General features: G+C 32.2%; 2 protein-coding genes across 2 annotated transcripts; both read right to left on the bottom strand.

The window, feature by feature from the left end:
- Nucleotides 1–229: 229 nt before the first annotated feature.
- On the bottom strand, nucleotides 230–2,085 carry LOC18106446 (probable WRKY transcription factor 27). The gene is made up of 3 exons (XM_006372308.3): nucleotides 1,304–2,085; nucleotides 1,078–1,191; nucleotides 230–974 (listed from the first exon to the last, which is right to left on the bottom strand). Exons 1-3 carry the CDS (start codon nucleotides 1,912–1,914, stop codon nucleotides 461–463), a joined length of 1,239 nt encoding a protein of 412 aa, XP_006372370.1. The 5' UTR covers nucleotides 1,915–2,085; the 3' UTR covers nucleotides 230–460.
- An 11,464-nt stretch (nucleotides 2,086–13,549) lies between these two features.
- On the bottom strand, nucleotides 13,550–19,063 carry LOC18106447 (uncharacterized). The gene is made up of 9 exons (XM_006372309.3): nucleotides 18,516–19,063; nucleotides 17,681–17,775; nucleotides 17,217–17,296; nucleotides 16,525–16,566; nucleotides 16,305–16,432; nucleotides 15,764–15,944; nucleotides 15,405–15,583; nucleotides 14,235–14,441; nucleotides 13,550–14,150 (listed from the first exon to the last, which is right to left on the bottom strand). The coding sequence occupies exons 1-9, from the start codon at nucleotides 18,956–18,958 to the stop codon at nucleotides 13,859–13,861; spliced, it is 1,647 nt and encodes a 548-aa protein (XP_006372371.1). The 5' UTR covers nucleotides 18,959–19,063; the 3' UTR covers nucleotides 13,550–13,858.
- Between the last annotated feature and the right edge of the window lie 10 nt (nucleotides 19,064–19,073).

Below are 19,073 nucleotides of genomic sequence, written 5' to 3'. Positions count from 1 at the left end.
AAATAAATACAAAGAGATAGAAATATATTTAGTTGAAAAAGTAAAAACATAAAATGAATTTATTTTTATAACTGTTTTAGAATAAATTTTTATAAATTTAAAATAAAAAAGTATAATAAGATTTTATTTTATTTTTTCTCTTGAAGCAGTAGCTGAGACAGAAATAAATACGTTCATTTAAATATTATCAAAAAAAAAAAAAAGTTAGAAAGACAAAAAGGAACCATAGTTGAAGAGGGAAAAGATTCTTTCTACGTCCTTCTACTTCAATCTTTGTGGGGAAAGAAAAGTTTCCATCAAATCCAATTTCTACCCTTTTTCGTACAACACCAATTTCTTAAAAAAAAAAAAACTTCCAGCAACTACATTAGCAGCAGCCACCACCAGTGACTCTGGCAGCTGTGGTGGCGCTGTGGTGGCAGAGCTAGAAGAGGAAAGATTATATCTCCAAAAAGCTGGACTATTTACTCGAACCACCACCACCGCCTTCACTAGCACCGACAAGCTCTTGAAACCCCTTAATGAAATCTTCATTCAAGGCCATATTTGGGATCAAAAGATCATCATCACAATCATCATTAATGTCATTATCACAATCATCATCACTTCCCATCAATCCATGCCCACCTTCCAAATTCTCTATTTTGGCTTCTTGATCATTTCCTGCTGTCTCAGCATGGTCAATGGGAGCTGAAAGTGGGGTTCTTGGAGACAAACTAGTAGCTGAAAGTGGAGAAGAACACAAGCCCTTGTCTGCTGAAATATTGGGTTGCTCGGATTCTTTTTCTTCAGGCTTTTGAACTGCTTGTTGAACCTTGTTTCTTGTACTACCGGCAAGTGAGTTCCGGTGAGTCGGACGTGGGTGTGTGTGATCGCCTGTGTAGCTAACAATAAACATGTTTGGATCTGTGTTGCTCCTCTCCACTTGCTTTCTTGCTGCACACCCTTTTGAGCTGCTGCATCTGTAGTAGTTCCTGTACAAGAAAAGGAATCGAATTTTAGCCATGATTAGTGAGAAGAATCAAGATATTTTTAAAGAAAAGAAGGAAAAAATGAGAATTGGAATAAAGTTTTAACCTTGGATATGGAGAGCCTTTGATGGGTTTTTGACCATATTTTCTCCAAGCCCACACATCATTAGAGAGATTCTCTGCTGTTACATGCAATACTAGCTTCTTCTGGTTACTTTTTCTGTCAAACAAGAAAAAAGTTGGAAAATCTAAGCATAAATATTCTGCAAGGTTTTGTCATTTATGAGTAATAATTAAGCATTTAACAAGAAATGAAGAATTAATCTACTTACTTCTTTCTTGATCTTGGGGTCTGAGATTGTGTAGTTCTTAAAGGAAACATAGAAGAAGTGCTAGTCACTAGCTGGTGCAATTGTCTCCTTTGATTTTGTTGTTGCTGTACAATATGCTGTGGTTGCTGTTGGCTATTGTTGAACCTGGGGCTGATGGAAACACTTGTGGATGGTGGTGGTGGAGATTGTTGTTGTTGTTGGTGATGGTGGTGGTGATAATGATTCTGCTGCTGCAGCTGCTGCTGTTGCTGATGTGCAAGTTGTGGTGGATTTTGGCCACTAAAAATGACCCCAAAATCAGAGATGGAGGAGGAGCTAGGAATATTATCATTATTACCTTGAAGTCCACTGGCGGTGTAGCTAGGCAAAAAGGGCTTGTACGAATCTTGCAATTCTTGCAAACCATCGTTGTTTGTAGGCTGAACAGCGAGATTTGGGAGAGAAAAAGGGTTAAATTCTTGATCATCATCATCATCAAAAGTCAAAGAAGCCAAGCACTCAAAAGGGTTCTCAAGATTCTCACTGGTGTTGCTGCTACCGTTTCTGTTTGTAGTAGCAGAGGTGCAACTCCTCACTATTGCATACAAATCCCAGTCCTGACCCTCTGCCATTGAAGACTCAATCTACCTAGAAATGCTAACCTCCTGTATGTTTTTGCTGATTCCAATGGCAATAAAAGAGCGAATGCAAGGCATAAAGGACTGCGCTGACTTTTGGGATTGCGAGGGAGAGAGAGGAAATGATGATGGTGGAGCACTTGACTTGGTAAATGTTAATTATTATTTATACAAAGAGAGGTGGGTGTTGGAGTTTTTGCTTTTTCTTTGACTTTGTGAAAATGTCAAGGGGGGGGGGGGGGGGGGGGGGGGGCAGACAGAGCAAAGCAAGATGGCAATGGAAGAGAAGGAGGTGGGTTCCTATGCTTATAGAATTGCCCACTTGCTTGAGACTATGCTGGTGAGTACTTGAATTCTGATTGGATAAAGGGGAAGGTATTGGGTTTTCAATGGCATGTCATGTCTAGCAACTAGGGCACAATCCATCTCCGATGAGAGTGGGGGCTAAATAGCCACCTAGCAGCTAGAATAAAGTGGACATGCCCTAAGAATCATTTAGATTTTAGGATGAGGTGTGGACACCCAACTCTATTATTAGGATGGTGAGAAACAAACAAAAAACAAAAATCTATGTGGTTAGAAATTGTTTTTCACGTCAACGAAAATGATGATTTTGATATAAATATAATAAAAAAGTTTTAAAAAACCGATGCTTTTTTTTTTAATAAAAAATGCACTTTTCTAGAAGCTTGTCAAAACCTATGAAAATAGGAGAGTTTATTTATTTTTTAATTTAAGTTTTTTTTGTATTGAGTTTTGTTGTAAATTATTCATATTTAGTCTCATTAATCTACAAAAATAAAATTATCAAACCATTGTTGCAATTTGCTAGCTAGGAATATTTTCTATTTTAACCTATTATCAATTCCTTATTGGTTGAAGTTCTATACTAGTTTATATAGGCACACCCTAAATTCATAGGATTGAGAAAACGTAAAGGGAAAGGAAAAAATAACGACATGCATATTGATAATTCCTATATTTAGCATTTTCTTTTTAGGTTAATAGGAAGGTTTGTAGATATAGTTACCACTCAAATTACATTTTTAGTCAATTTTTGCATATAGGTTGAGCCTTTCCTTCCATAAATAGCTAGAATTAATTTTCATCCACTAGCCTAATCTAGAAAGTAACTAGAGCTTTCACAACTTTATTTAAGATGTTTCAAGGAGATTTTACGAACCAAATTAACATCAATTAATTAATTGAAAGTACTAACATCCCTTTTTTTTTTTCCGTTTCTTGCTTTTTTAAAAAACATTTATTTATTTTTTATTTTATGTTTCAAATGATTTGTTTGTATCAGTCTCATGATCCACATTGTGGATATGACTAGTTAACTTGGATTGTTTTTTTTTTTTTTTGCTTTTTTCTTAAGATTTAGTTTTTTTTGTCAATTTTATCTTTTAATGGTTTGCTTAATCTGATCTCATGAACCGGGTTGCGAGTTTGAAATGGTTAACTTAGGTTCTTTTATTCTTTTTTTTAGTTGAATTTCTTTCCTCCAGTTTCATCCTTCAATATTTAGTTGATTTGAAATTAAGCTTCATGGTTTTTTTTTGTTTGTTTTCTATGAGGTTATCCCGATCTCATTATCTGGGTCGCTGAGTTGACAGATTAACTCAGGTTAACTTGGAAAATTTCTTACGTCTTTTGTTTGATTTTTTTTCAATTTCATCCTTCAATATTGGGTTGATTGGGAATTGAGTTTCATAATTTATTTTGATTTTTTTTCTATGAGTTTATCTTGATCCTACGATTCGGTTCATGGATATGACAGGTTAACCTACATCGATTCAATATGTTTTCGTCTTAATTTTTTTTAAAAAAAAAATGTTGTCTTGAAATTTTCTTAGTGGTCATCTGAATTGTCTTTGAACTCGTCAAGTTTACTGAGTCATATCGAGTCAACCCTCACACGGTTTAAAATTTTTCTGCTAAAAAATATGTTAGCAATACCTAAATATTTTTTATATTAAAAAAACTTGATCTAACCCATGACAAAGAATGGGCCAATGATATAGTTTTAAAAATACTATTCAACAACATTTCAAATGAAGCAATTATAGATGAATTACCTTTCTGCCAAGCAAATCCTATATGATATATTGTAAGTATCTAGAGAATAAACTAGATGGATAGGTTGCACTACGCCACGAGTCAAATCAAATTTTTTCTAACATATTCAAAAATATCCAGGTAATGTAGCATTTTTAAAAGAGTAGGAAGAGTCTAGGAATCAGATCATTGATTTGAATGAGTTTAATAATCTTTGTTAATTTAATAACATGATTAAAAAAATAAAAATAAAAAAAAAATCCCAAGAAAAAACACAAATGACCATTTAAAAACAAATAAACACTTGACAATAATATAAAAAGATACCCTCTAAATATTTTTAAAAAAACTTAACAATCTCATTTAATAACAAAGCAAAAAAATTAAATGAGAATGGGATATATAATATATATATATATATATATATATATATATATATATATATATAGTTACCAGTAAATGAAATCTTAAAGGACAAACTGAAAATAAAATCAATTTTAATAAAGGATAAAAAAAAAACTTGGCTCGAGTCAGTATACTAAATCTGTGGTCTGACCATAAAACTAGGATAAACCTAAATAGAAAAAATTGAATAAAATAATGGAGGTCACCTCTCAAGCAAATTAATGATGAAAAGTGAACTGGAAAAAAAAACATCAATTAGAAAAACATCTAGAAAACAATTGAGTGAACCTAATTTAACTTTACTAACCCACGACCCTAGATATAAAATTAGGATAACCCCACTAAAAGGAAAGAGAAAAAAATCATAGAGCGCTCAAGGCCTAATAACCTAATTTTAAATGATAAAATTGAAAATAAAATCAGTTAAAAAAATGTTAAAAAAAAAACTCAGGTCAACTTGAGTTAACTCGGCTAAACCCCGATCTAGGATATGAGATCGAAAAAACCTCACAGAAAAAAAACCAAAAACAATAATAAAGCTAAGGCCTCATAACTTAATATTGAAGGATAAAATTGATAAAAAAAATCAAATTTTAAAAAAGAACCTAAAAAGCAAATGTTAAATCAGGATAATCTTCTAAACTAGTGATTCGGGTCATAAAATTAGAATTATCCCATAGAAGGTAAATATAAAAAAATCATGAAGTAAAATTCATAATCATCAAAAATTAAAAAAAAACAAAATAAATAGCAATAGAAACAATGAGGGTCAAATTTGGTATAAAACTAAATGAAAGAAAAATAATGAGGGACTAAATTGAAAAAAAAATAAAAAAAGGATAAAAAATAGCAATCAAAAGAATGAGGACCAAATTCGATACAAAAATTACATGATGTTAAATATTAAGAGACAAAATTGAAAAGCAAATCCAGAAAATGTTGAAAAAATGACAATAAAAAAATTAAGGACAAGTTGGACACAAAAAATAAATGAAATAAAAATCTTAGGGGCGGGATTGAAAAAAAATCAACTTTAAAACCAATAAAAGCAAAACAAATAAGGATCAAAATTGATATAAACACAAACTGGTGAACACATTTGATTCTGAAATGGATGGCATGAAATTTGAGGTGATGTGAGAGAAAAGATGGAGGAAAAAAAAACAATCGGAGCCTAATTGTTGCTCCACCGAGCACATGTTTTATCGTCAGGAAGAGAATGGCACGCTGCTTTCAACGTTGTTGCAGAAGGCAACGTTACCACACACGCTTCCTCAAAAGCACAAGTACCTTGCACTCACTGACCCATATGTGGCATGCACCAATAACTTTTTATTTTTTAATTATATTTATATTTGTTAAAAGTCTTAATTTTTCCCTCATCGCAATAATTATAACTAAAATTCCATGATGAAAAATACAAAAAAGCCGTTGGAATTAATGTTTTTTTCTTTTAATGGCAATGTAGTCATTTTATTATGCATTTGAAGTATTCAAGGACCAAAAAGCCCATAAACCCTAGTTTTAAAATTTATTTTTTGCTTTGAAGAGTTTTTAAGGCAATGTTTAGGAATGTGGTTGAAACCGCATTTCTAAAAAATTTGAATTTTTTTTTCTTCAATTTTTTTATGTTTTCAGATTGTTTTGATATGCTGATATCAAAAATAATTTTTTTAAAAAAATTATTGTATTTTCAAGCGAAAAGCACTATAAACCGTAACCGCTACCATACTTCTAAACACCCCTTAAATCATTTCACTATGTACCCAGAATGTAAAAAGACTAATTTATCCTCGATCAATATGTTAATGATAACTGGATCGATGAAGAAGATCGTTTTGCCCCCAATAGCTAGTTAAATAATTTTATTTTAGAATGACAAAATTATCATTTTACTATTTTAATACACAATTTAATGAGTCTAAGTGCAAAGTCAAACACTAGAAGGTTTTAACTTTTTTTTTTTTAATTATCACAATGTTACCTTATAGCTTCTTAGTTGTAGCAATTTGATCCTACCAACTAATAAAAAGATACATAACATGACCCAACTCGGTTGGATGAGATTGTTTTACTTGATCTGATCAGAATCAAAACAAGTCAAGTAAAAAATCAACTTAATTTCACTAAAATCAAATGTTGGTGTGGGTGAAGGTACGCCTAACCCATTACCCAAACAACACTTGGCCTATTTTTTAATTTTGTTAATATATATAATTATCACAAATCCTATAAAACAAACTTAATTATCTAATCTTCACATATTAAATAAATTATGCTAAATAAATAATAAAATCTATTCTCTTTAGTTTTGAATAATAATAATAATAATAATTACATTATATTGCAATCCTTGTAAAAATTAATCTAAATTAATTTCTAGATTTACTTTTTAATTAAATTTTAATTTATAATCATGAATATATGATGATGATGATGATGATGATGATGATTAATTGAGAACATATCATAGTAAATTAGTATCCTTTAGTATTTTTATAAAATATTTCTATATGAAGTACCAAGTATTACATGATGTAAGTTAGGTGATTGATTATATTTTCATTTAAAATATATGATATAAAATTATTTAACAAATAATAAGTATATATTTAAACACTATATATATTATTTTTAAAAATGAAAGATATATTAAATGATAAATATATACAACCATATTAATTCATATTAATTTACTACTTAGTATAAATCACTAATATATTTAATGATATAATTTTATATTTTTAAATAACATATAATATTAGATAAAAAAATAAGATTATTGATTAAATAAACAAAATTATTTACTAGGATGTGATATTTACGAGGTGTTATAAAAAATTTAAAGAGATAATTTAAAAAAAATAAAAATTAGGTTAGTTCGACTGTTCGAGTACCTGGTAAGTAATTTAATGGATTAAGATATTGTTTGAGAGTACGATAGGATCATATTTGTTTAAATTCTTGAAATTTGTTTTAAAGTTTTAAATTAGTATTTTTTAAATTTTTTATTATTTAGATGTGCTGATAAAAAAATATAAAAATAAAATATTATTTTAATATATTTAAAAAATATATCTTAAACCATAATTTCAAATTTTACGAGGATCCTTCGTCCACCCCATCGTCACTAGAGGTATTGGGTCCACATGTCCCATTAAACAAGCGTGGTCTCTCTTTTCAAAAATCAATCCTGGACAATGGTAGATACTGAATCCCACGATTGTAATGATGAAACAATATTGACCGCATGATCAACATTTACGTGGATGGAGATCATCTTGATTGTGTGGGCTCCATATCCTCCACCGAAGAGACATGCAATACACACTTGTGTGGAAAAAGAAATGTTCTCATGTGACATAGCTTATATACCTGTCTTTTGGTGAAGAATCTTGAGCCGTTAAAAAATATATGATTTGGTTCGTTGTTATTTTTATTGATTGATGCTTTCCTTACGTGGGAATCTTTGCTTTTTTAACGGTGGGTGATTTTGTGAGGTAGGGTTAGAGTAAATTGGTCAGCATTTTACATGGTTTTGTTTAAAAAAAAGGTTAAGTTTTGATTGAAGTTGAAAAATATTTTTTTATTCATAGAATATTCTTAGATGAATAATGAGATTTTAAAATATAATTTATATTAGTTTTTAATATATCTTTATTAAAATTATTTTGATATTTAAATTCAAGATTATTTAATTATTAAAGCTTTTATATAATATTAAAAGATCAACTTAACTCAAAAATATTATTTTTTAATAAATTAAAATATCAAATAATTAAATTAAACATTTTAAAAAAGCTATTTGGAACTCGTTCTCCATTAACATAGTAAAAAAAGGAAAAATAATATTATATTTTCAAGAAAATAATTAAGGGTAATTAATTAGGCTAATCCCTAGCGGGGTTATGTGTATTGAGAGAAGAATTACCCCTTTCTAGAGGCCAAAATTAATGATATTGCATGGTCCATAACGAATCTTGAGGGAAGGAGTGAGTCCTATGATATGTCCATAAGTACTTAGGGCTGCCTTATTTTTTCTAAAGCAAATCTAATTTTGCCAAAGTATTTGTATATTTTTTATTATTTATGTTTGATAATTTAATATAAAATGTTTTTTAAAGTATTTTTAATTAGAAATGTATTAAAATGATATTTTTTATATTATATTTTAAAAAAATTATATCAGTATTTTAAAACTATTTAAAAATAGATAAAATAGTATTAATTTAATATTTTTAAGGTATAAAACACTTTAAGAAAATAGGTTTAACCACGAGATATAAACACCCAATTAATTAAGTTAGGTTGCAACGGAAGGGGGTATGAGATTATTTTTTTTCCTTGGAAAATATAGGTGCCAATGAACATGGGCCACAACTTTAATTTTTCTCTTTCATCTAATAAATCATATTATTTTTCATTTATTTGAAGATAAAAGGTAGGGATAATTATATAAAAAAACCTTATATACTTTGATTTTTTTTTATTCATCTAAAAATTTTAAAAATTATAGTTTTTCTCCATTGTTAATTGAAAAAATTAAATTAGATAAAAAATTATTTTTATCATCGTATATATAATAAATCTAAATTTGTAAAATCTTCTTATAAACCTCGTTTCTTTCTTTCTTTCAAAAATATGATTTCTCTCTTTAATCTCTGTCTTGACACGTTATATTCACACAAAAACATCAAATCTAAAGCAAGATCTTTGTTTTTTTATATTTAATCTCTTCGTACTGTCCTGAAAGCCTCAAGAATCTGGAGCAGCAAGTGAACAGTAGTTCAAGTGGAGAGAGACCGACAATATAGGAAATTGCAACAGCTTGGTTTGGTTAGACTTGAATGGCAAGAAGCTCGCCGGTGAAATCCCACCTCGACTTGGTTGGCCGCCGGGGGCAAATTACTTCCTTTCAAGGTGCTTAGAATTGATTTTGCATGATCGGATTTCTTTGGAATTTCTTGAAATCTATTCTAAATGTTTTTTTTTTTTTGTTCATGGACGGGGAGAAGAAAACAAAGGGTCCCCGTATGTGGATGAACAAAATGTCAATGGGATATATGGTGTGGCTAGAACACTAGGGTAGGGTATTCATGGAAGAGAATACATGTTCATCTTTTGCTGATCTGTCTCATACTTCTGTAGATTTTATTTTTGAAATGGTAAAAATTGAAAATGAAATGGTGAAAAAGTCGATGGGATTCTATTTTATATGGCCTGCTGTGGAAATAAAATGGTAAAATTATTAGAGAATAATATAAATTATATCATGGATTTCACCTAAAAGCTTAAGATATTGAGTTGAGATGATTTTTTGACATGGTATCAGAGCCTTGATGACCAAGTGGTCTCGAGTTTGAATCTCACTATCCCCTGATAAAAATTAAGCACAAGGTAATGTGGGTCTGTGCAAATTTCAAGTTCAAAAGGCTTTCACTTGAAATGGTGTGTTAGAGAATAATATAAATCATATCCTGGGACCTCACCTAAAAATTTAAGCTATTGGGTTGAGATGGTTTTTTGACAGAAATGTTTTCTTACAATCAAGAATATTTTCAAACTTTATGTAGAAGTATTAAATCCCCTCTTCGGTATATCAAAGGCATATTATCCATGTCAAGATTAAAAAATTCATGAGAATTCTTCTTTCTATAACTTGTCCGAGGTTTAAACCTTAAAAGTTAATGAATAATTAAGCATATATTATAATATTTGCTCAAATTGATATATTTATAAAAATCCATTTCTCATGGCTTCCTTTTAAATGTGAACACAAAATAACATTAGAGAAATAAATAATAATAAAGAAAGCAAATGATTATAAAACAACTTACGGTTAAAAAAAAAAAACATTGTTATTCGAAAAAGAATAAGAAACAAGAGAATATCATTAGAAGGAAAAGGGAATGGAGAATATATGCTTCTAGAAGGGAGAAGTTCGTACATAAATATACTATTTCTCCTACTTTTTTTTAAGGGGGAGGGAAACAAATTTGAGAAGCCAAGCAGAAACTTTTGTCTACCAAAATGTGAACACTTCTAAATTTAAAACCAATTATATATATATATATATATATATATATATATATATATATATATATATATATATATATATATTAAAACTTAGACTAATCTCGTGAATTCGAGTTCTAAAATAATTAGAGATATATATAAAAAATAAAAATAATAATTAATCTAGTTTAACCTAGTAAAGAACCTGGGTTGACCTAGTTGACTTATCAAAATATTCATTAATTTTTTTTTGTTAAATTGATTTTTTTTTGTTAATTCTTTTGATTCATGATTTGGATCTTGTCTCGGATCAGATTTAATAACTTAGCTCCAAGCACACAAAAAAAAAACTTTTTTTTTAATTTTTTTTGTTTAAATGACTAGAATATTATAATTGACAACTATGATTGTGAAAGAAGGAAGTAGTAGACTGTTTAGTAGAATACTTAGCATAGAATTCTTTTGTTGATGATGCCAAAACATTAAAGGGGTTAGCAAAGTTAGGTACTTTTAAAGGAGGCTGAGGTTCACAAATCATACATGTAATTTTGGGACCACCACTATCTCCTATGATGCAAACAATTCCATGCACTTTTGTTAAGGAGGTGAGGTCCAAAATTCTTGATTAAAGGAATTAGGATCTTTGATTGATAGTTTCTTTGGTGTCTTTTCACTTGCTTTATTGGTTTTTGTTTACTAGAAAAAATGATTTCTACATACATACATACATATACATATATATATATATATATATAAAACATTCTCTCTCTTGCTAAATATATAGATATTTTGTTATTAAATTTGTCTAGGTTCAACATAAATTTGATCGATCCATCTTCTCGTCCAAGATAGCTATTAAAAAAATCAGACCTGATAGTCAAGTTAGAATGTAATTTGACTTTTTTTTATATAAAAAAAAACTTAATATTTTGATTTTTTTTTAAATGATTAATCTGTTCAACTTCTCCAACAAGTGATTTGAGTTTTGTGTTAAGTCAATCCAAATCAAGTATAATAACTATAAATATATTTATGATGAGCTAGAGCGAAAAGAGTGGAGGTAATGTATGATGTTTTTTAAAAATAAAAACAAAGGTAGAAGAGATAGAACCAAAGAACATAAATAAACTTTTTGAAAGTGTCTAATTGGAAGAATTAGAAATATAAAGATGAAATTTCACCTTCTTGAAAACATTTCGAGGCGATTGTGGTACTAAAAAAATATAGATTAGTGTCATCCCATACACTAATGTGCACTCACCAAACATGTTTACATCATTTAATTGTGGAAACTACCTCACTTTAAACTTGTCTGAAAGTACATCAATTTGAATTGAGGGAGCCCTCATCAAACCGTCCAAATTGACTTGGAAAGTTGCTACATCTTAGTTTGCTTGCCAACATGATGTCATCGCTAGACAAGATCATACACTTCTGACCAATAACCCTCCCTACTTGTCTTCTTCAGTCAGATGAGATATTTAGACATAAATTTTATGTCTTTATGGAGCCTGGAAGATAAGATAGGATTTGATGAAAGGATAGTTACTGTTGTTGTGGGATCATGCAAGGATTTAATGAAATGATAGCTACTGTCGTTGTGGGATCGTGCAAGAAATGCATTACATGTTTTTTTACGAGTCTTGAGAGGTGGGTTTGGCAAGCTTGTGAAAGCAGTGTTCATGGGTCTGGCTGTTTCGATAGTGATATGTGAAGAGATAGCATTGTTGTCCCAAAGGCAAAGACATCGATCCATAAGCGACTTCCAGCCCCTACCACCACTTTTTTTGCTTGTTTTGTTCTATCAAATCCAATAATTCTCCTCACTTTCCATTCTTAAGTAGTGAACAGCATTCTTAGGCTTGGTCTCTGTCTACTCCTTGTCATATGCCATTATGAATCTTGTTACCAGAAATGGAATGGAAGCTTTCTGGTGGTCACAAATCACAGATGAATAACAAGTAAAAGATCTTCGTGATAATGCTTGTTTAGGTTCATTTAATCAACTTGTTTTTATTCTCAAGTTGATAAGCTTGGGATAAGCTTATCTCATGGTCACAAATCACAAATGAGGGGGGGCTAAGCACAGGTCTATTTCATGTTCAGATTTCTGTCCCATCTTCCTCCATGAGATAAGCTTTGTCCAATCCCATATGCTCACCAAATGCAAGATTGCTATGGATCAAGTAATTCAGATCTTGCTTGAACCTTTCTCAGAAATCCTGTTCTCTCAACTCATTGCAGCTACTTCAACTTCTACAGCTTCTAACACAAATGGCACAAACTTGAAGCCAGACAAAACACTTGGCTGAGGCTGACAATCACTTCGTTTTCATCCATTGCTAATTCTGACTAACACTAAGATTACATGACGGAATAACGGAAACTCAACAATCCATTTGTTTAGGCGGCAGCTTTTGCTGTTGAATGTTCGGCAATACTAAATCATATTTTACTGTTGACGTGGAATTCATACAAAATTTGTTTAAACCGCAGGTTCGTGGAAAGCAGCTGATAGCAGTGGAGAGTGAAACTCCACTGTTCACGTGAACAGTGGAGTCACTCTCCACTGTTCTGGCCACTATTATGACTGAATTGGATTCGGTCCAAAGTTAAATGCATTGAACCGGGTCCGATTCAGTTAAAAAAAAAATTAATTTTAATTTTTAATTGTGTTTTATTCAAAAAATTAGAAGGAGATCGCTTGATGACGTAGCTTTTACAAAATTTGATCGCAATCCCAATTTTGTTCTTGATAATATTTTACCTGATGTTGTTGCGCGCTTAAAAAACCAAGAAAACCGTAGTTCTTGTCGGATAGATTTCGTACGTGATGAAATTGTAGATAGTTTAATGAAACAATAAAAAATATTTGATATAAATATTATTTATTTCATGATGTAATAGCAGTAATTAAATTTACGATATTTAAATTAAAAACCATCAACATATATATATATATACCTCAATTTGAAAAGTATTTTTTTAATCAAACTTATTAAATTATTTTTTATTCAACCTTAATTTTAACAATAATTTTAACTAAATATATATAAATATCAAATTAAATTCGATTAAAAATACATTTTATAAAATAATTAAATCGTATCAGGTTAAAGTTTTTACCAAAGTAGCAAACACACGTATCAGAGACAGAAACCTCAGTTCTAGAAGTAATTGATGTCTCAAAATTCAAGCCACGTGACAAAATCAGCTCAACTGTCAGATGCGGTATCAAATTACACAATTAACTTTTTACAACATTAGTACTTCAAAACAAGATGCACCAGTAATAATAGACTCTATAAGAAGCTAGCCGACATATGACCTGTTAAACAGTGCACTATCAACTTTACAATTTACCTCTATCTTTCACTTCGGTTAAAAAATAAAAAAAACTCATGCCAAAGAACCCTTTTTTTTGGTTTTGGGTGGCTCTTCAGTTGTTTTCTCCACGGACTCATCGAGAGATGCCTGTCTTTGCCATGCCTGAATAGTAATCGCCCACATTTGCAACAAATAGTGGATCCCTATCGTTGACTTTGAACTCACTACTACTATTGCTAATAAAACTGTCATTTGCCTCATCTGTTTGCTCCAGCTCTTTTGTCAGATCCTCCATAGTCTTCTTCAAACTAGATTTGCTCAATTGTCCTGCATCTCCAGTTGAGACACCAACCATCGTCACCTTCGGAAGAAAAGGATTGGACTCTGACTTCCATTTTAAGCAATCCTTTGATAAGCCTTCCTTTCTGCAAAAGAGGAGAACGTGACAAGTGTGAGAGGGCCATAAAAAATGCATGTGTTAGCATCGCATGGATCATCATATGTGGCACCTTGTGTCTGATTCCCGTTCCGATTTGCTGTGTTTTTTCAACCATGGATGACTAAACCAATCTCCAAATGGCAACCGCAGATCTTTTCTCTGTTCATGATCTGTTTGAACATTGTCTTTTAATTTATGTTCTGAAGTGCTATCATCTATTTTACTGTTGGCAAGACAGCTGGTTGATTCTAACGCTCTTCGTAAAGAAGATGCACTCCTGCAGCAAAGTGAACATGTTGTTGCTATGGCTATATTAAATTCAGCATTGGGATTTCCACAGAAAAGCAAATCAAGAAAAGAACCCCCAATTCAGTTTCAGAGAATAAAAGAGAACAGATAAAAAAAAAAGTAATTATTAATTCCCAAACTCTGGATCACATAAACCAACAACATGCCTGTTCACCTTACACCTTCCTTCGGAGCATGCAATAAACAAAGACTAGTATGTCCCATTTCATATAGAGAACATAATTCCAATGACTCATTTCTTTCTTTCTTCTTTCAGTGTGTTGTTTAACTTCAAGAATTGCATCCGCATTCAGAAACCCTTCAATGTTCAAAGAGTAAATTCCAATTCACTCAGCATAAATTTATTCTGAACACTAGGTACAAAGTCAGGTCAAGAGATTTGATGGGCTATTATTCACCACTGCACTTTTAAAATCAATCATACTGATCTCCACACCCACGAATAAGTTTTATCCACTAGACATAACTCTTACAATGGACATTTCATCTTCAGTACACAACAAATCATGCCAGTTAAAAGATGGTGAAAGATGAAAAGTTCCCGTTCACACGTGCCCAAAACCCAAAATCTGCTTCTACATGATATTTGATCCTAAGATCAAGCCTGTCAGAAAGCAGAATCATGGAGATCTGCAAGAATCCACATGTGCACACAAAGGAACACAACAGAAGAAATACCAAGGTTACCTAATCAGCTTCATATACAGGCATTGCAAATTTACAATTCTGTTGAGCAAGGTGTAATTGATAGGTTGTGGGTCATAGGGCAGGCAGCTTTTTCTGATCAAGGGCTGGGGCACAAAGGTTAATAAATCCATTTCCATCAAATTCATTTGTCATGAAAATATTTGGGTTCAAGGAGTTGGAAATGAAGATATGATACACTGCAAGCAGAACACATATGAGACAAGGATAAAAAGAATGGGAATACCTTCTTTCAAATGAATCAACCAAGTACGGAAATTTTGGCTGAATGCCAGTGGCTTTTCTCAACCACCTATTACCAAGAAGAACTTTGTCAACAGCATAAAGAAGCTGAATTTCTGCAGCCTTCGAAATGACACTCAAAGGTATTGCAGGATGCCCCATCTCATCTAGCACTTCCTGAACCTATCAACCAAAACAACTGTCAAAAGAAAAAGGAAAAGGAAAAAAAAACAACATATACTCACATATGTGAAACCCAAATCACACATAAAGCAGATATTTTTCAATTCTCCACATGACTCTGTTGTTTCACTGGCTTTATGACTAGACAGAGCATCACAGATACTTGACTAAAGTTAGTACCTCTGGTGGCTCCAATAGGCTGTCCCCCATTTCTTCAATCACTTCTGCGGCAACATTATCATCAATCACATCACGTCGGCGTTGCATGTGCCGGGTTTGAATTAAAGCATGAAAATGCTGATCAACAGACTCCTCAAGAATGTTATCCAGCATGTTTTTATCAAAGAAGTATGGAGTATACCTGATTAACAGAAAGTGAAAGCCTGAATATCCCTTCAGATGTATGAAAAATAAACAGCGAGTTTACACAAATGAGAATGCAATGATGAGACAGTGATTTGTGAAAAACTAAGATAAGCATCCTGTGATTATGATTCTCCTATTGTTTTATATTGAACATTAAGACAAACAAGAATTGCAGATACATGCAGAGGAGGCAACTAATAAAGCTTGACATCCCAAAATAAAAGAGGAAAAAGATTAAACTAACCACAACATTCACATCCATGCAATCTCCATTTGGAGAGAAGATCCAACAAATTCAAGTAATACATGATTTCAATATATAATTCTTTGATTGTACAAGGGAATCAATACACACCACTTAATCCCGTCTGTGGTAGCTATTGCAATATCTAAGTTTTGAGCACTGAAAACAGGAACTCCATCAACCCTCCTGCTCCCATCACCATGTGGAATGGACTTCAGAAGTTGGTTGGCTGCCTTGACCTGTGAGAGGATACATCAGATAAAAACAGGATTATGAATATATCACAGCAGCTACTAATTTGTGAATACCACATGATCTGATAATATGGTACCTGTTTCTCATTTGGAACAAACTGAAACAAGTGAGGTTTCTCCTGCATAATACAAAGTAAAATAAAATATGTTACAGTAATAGTCCAGACAATGAGACGAAATTATAGATATGAATAGGATCAAGGAATTTGGATTTGTGTAGCAAAATAAGTGTGCACAAGTTTTGCAATACAAAACTAATAATTGCATAAAACCTTTTGGAAAGAACTAAATAAATCAGTAGAAACCACATCCTAGCTATTTGGATTGGCTGCGTGTGAAAGGCAGTACTAAAACCCCGCATGCATGTTTAATCAACTCACAGCAGGGAAAAGGAAACACTTTAAATGTTATAGAAGCAGAGCATCACAAGTTAACCTGTTGCTAGACTATCTACACTTGAACAGCACCCATATACTTCTGTAACACTTAAAATCTTATAGAATCAGAGCATCACAAGTTAATAAGTTTGCAGCAAAAGGATAGCAAGTAATAACATCACGAAACACCTCAGAGCAAGTGAAGAAATTGTGGACTAAGATAAACTTCAAAAATAAAACATGCATGAATCTATAGTGTGAATTACTGCATGAATCTATAGAGGAATAAAAAAAGAAAGGAAAGATATAAACTGTTTCAAATGTGATATTACAACTTGCTAAATACCTAATAAAACATAAAGACTATCCATCTAACTAAGTGAGTAGCATACCTTGAAGTGTTCATATGCTAAGTCAAGACGACAAGCACCCACCACACCACTTGGAATATTCAGCCGTTTAACATATGCAACTAGAAATACAGAGCAATTCAGCATGCAAATTACTTATCGCTGGCAAAAATAATATCAGCATACTGAATGATAGTATTTACAAAGACCACGAAACAAAAGGAAGGACAATAACATGCATAAAAGTATCTTGAATCACAACACAAGAAGGCTTTTTGTGAATTAAATTAAACAAGCCCTTATTACTGCATGCAGCTTATGCTCATATAAGCACTAATGGCTCTGACAAAGATTAAAATCTATAGTTACGGTGAATTCTTGGGTTTTCATTTCTATTAAATTCCACACAGGAAAAAAGGTTGTTCCCAAAAAATCAGCAATAATTTTTTTAATCTTCCCAAACCACCAAAAGATATATGAGGTTATAAAGCAAATTTCAACCATACCAGCATCGCCTAAATCCATGAAGAAACGGAACACGGGACCATTCCTCTCGCTCTTGGTAACCGTTGCAAATATCTTCTTAAGCCACTCGGGTGTCCTGAAAAGCAAAGAATAGCAATCAAATATCGTATAGAAGCACAAACCGAATCTTGCAAAACTGACCTCATTTCAAGAAAGAAAGTGCGAAAGCCAGCACCAAGCTAACACCAAACACACGTATCATCTGATCAACAATTTATCATTCTACAACTTACTAACAAAAAAAATTGACAAACCAAGCTAAAATCTGGTCGTTTCATTAAAAACCCCGAATCCAACATCCAATTTGGTTTCTCGATAACCATGTTTCTGAAAACTACCAGACTATAAAAAATAACAACCAAACCTCAATCCCAAAGTAGTTAGGCATCAGCTATACAAATCCTCTTGAACCATTCATATGAAAAGGATCCATACCATAGAAATGTCACGTTGTTTCAATGGCAGTCAACCTACAACAACCCTCCTCCTTTATCCAGGCTTCGGACCAGCTATTCTAACCTAAGCTAGCATGGACAGGGTTCTACTAGACCACCATAAACAAAACGAAAAATTCCTCATTTACACCAGCCAGGTCCAATTCTACCTAATTTTAATGCAAGTACTATACTCCTCGGCTTGGTAAATTACTATAACAACTCAAGCCTGAAACTTCTCAAGTGCCCATGTTCAAATTCATCCAAATTATCCAGTCCAAGATAAAAAAAAAATGCAAACCAAGTTTAAAAAATTCAATCAGCTAAGCTAAAAAGGAGATAGCAGTCCAAAAACAGTGTGAAATGAGAAGAAAGGAGAGACCTTTTGGAAATGAAGGGAACATCAAAATGAGTAGAAACAGCCATGAGACCAGTCCCTGAAAGATCACACATGCTAAAGACCTGCCCCACAAAAGCAGGCCCGCCACCATTTCCATTAGGATTAAGCCTTCCAATCCTGACTGCTGATGGAAACCCAGAATTAGACTCAGCAGAAGATATGTCCTTGACAGAGGCTGATGATGATTTTGAAGGGGATAATGAGTCAGGCTGAGTTGACTCAAAGAGAGAGAGAGTTGATTGAGTGAGTGGGAGGGGGGCGTTGGGGAGGTGGAAAGATATGCAAATTTTGGGTTGGGGTGGTGCTAAAGGTAGGATGTTGGGAGGAGAGAGAAGAGAAAAGAGGGTTTTGGTGGTTGAGTTGAGGAAGTTAGAGAGGTGGTGGTTGTTGTGGCGGTGCTGTGGTGGTTCTGGTGGTGAAGGCATGGTGGAAAGATATGCAAAAGTGGTTTGTTGGCTGACTGAGGATTTTGTCTTTCGACGTTTTTGAGATTACATTGGGAATCTCAAAAAAAAAGTTTTTATTTTTATAGGAAGGAAA

This window comes from Populus trichocarpa, chromosome 17, assembly GCF_000002775.5.
Source record: "Populus trichocarpa isolate Nisqually-1 chromosome 17, P.trichocarpa_v4.1, whole genome shotgun sequence".
NCBI classification, from domain to species: Eukaryota; Viridiplantae; Streptophyta; class Magnoliopsida; order Malpighiales; family Salicaceae; genus Populus; species Populus trichocarpa.
The sequence above is the reverse complement of the archived record's forward strand: the minus strand, read 5'-3'. Positions and strand labels throughout refer to the sequence as shown.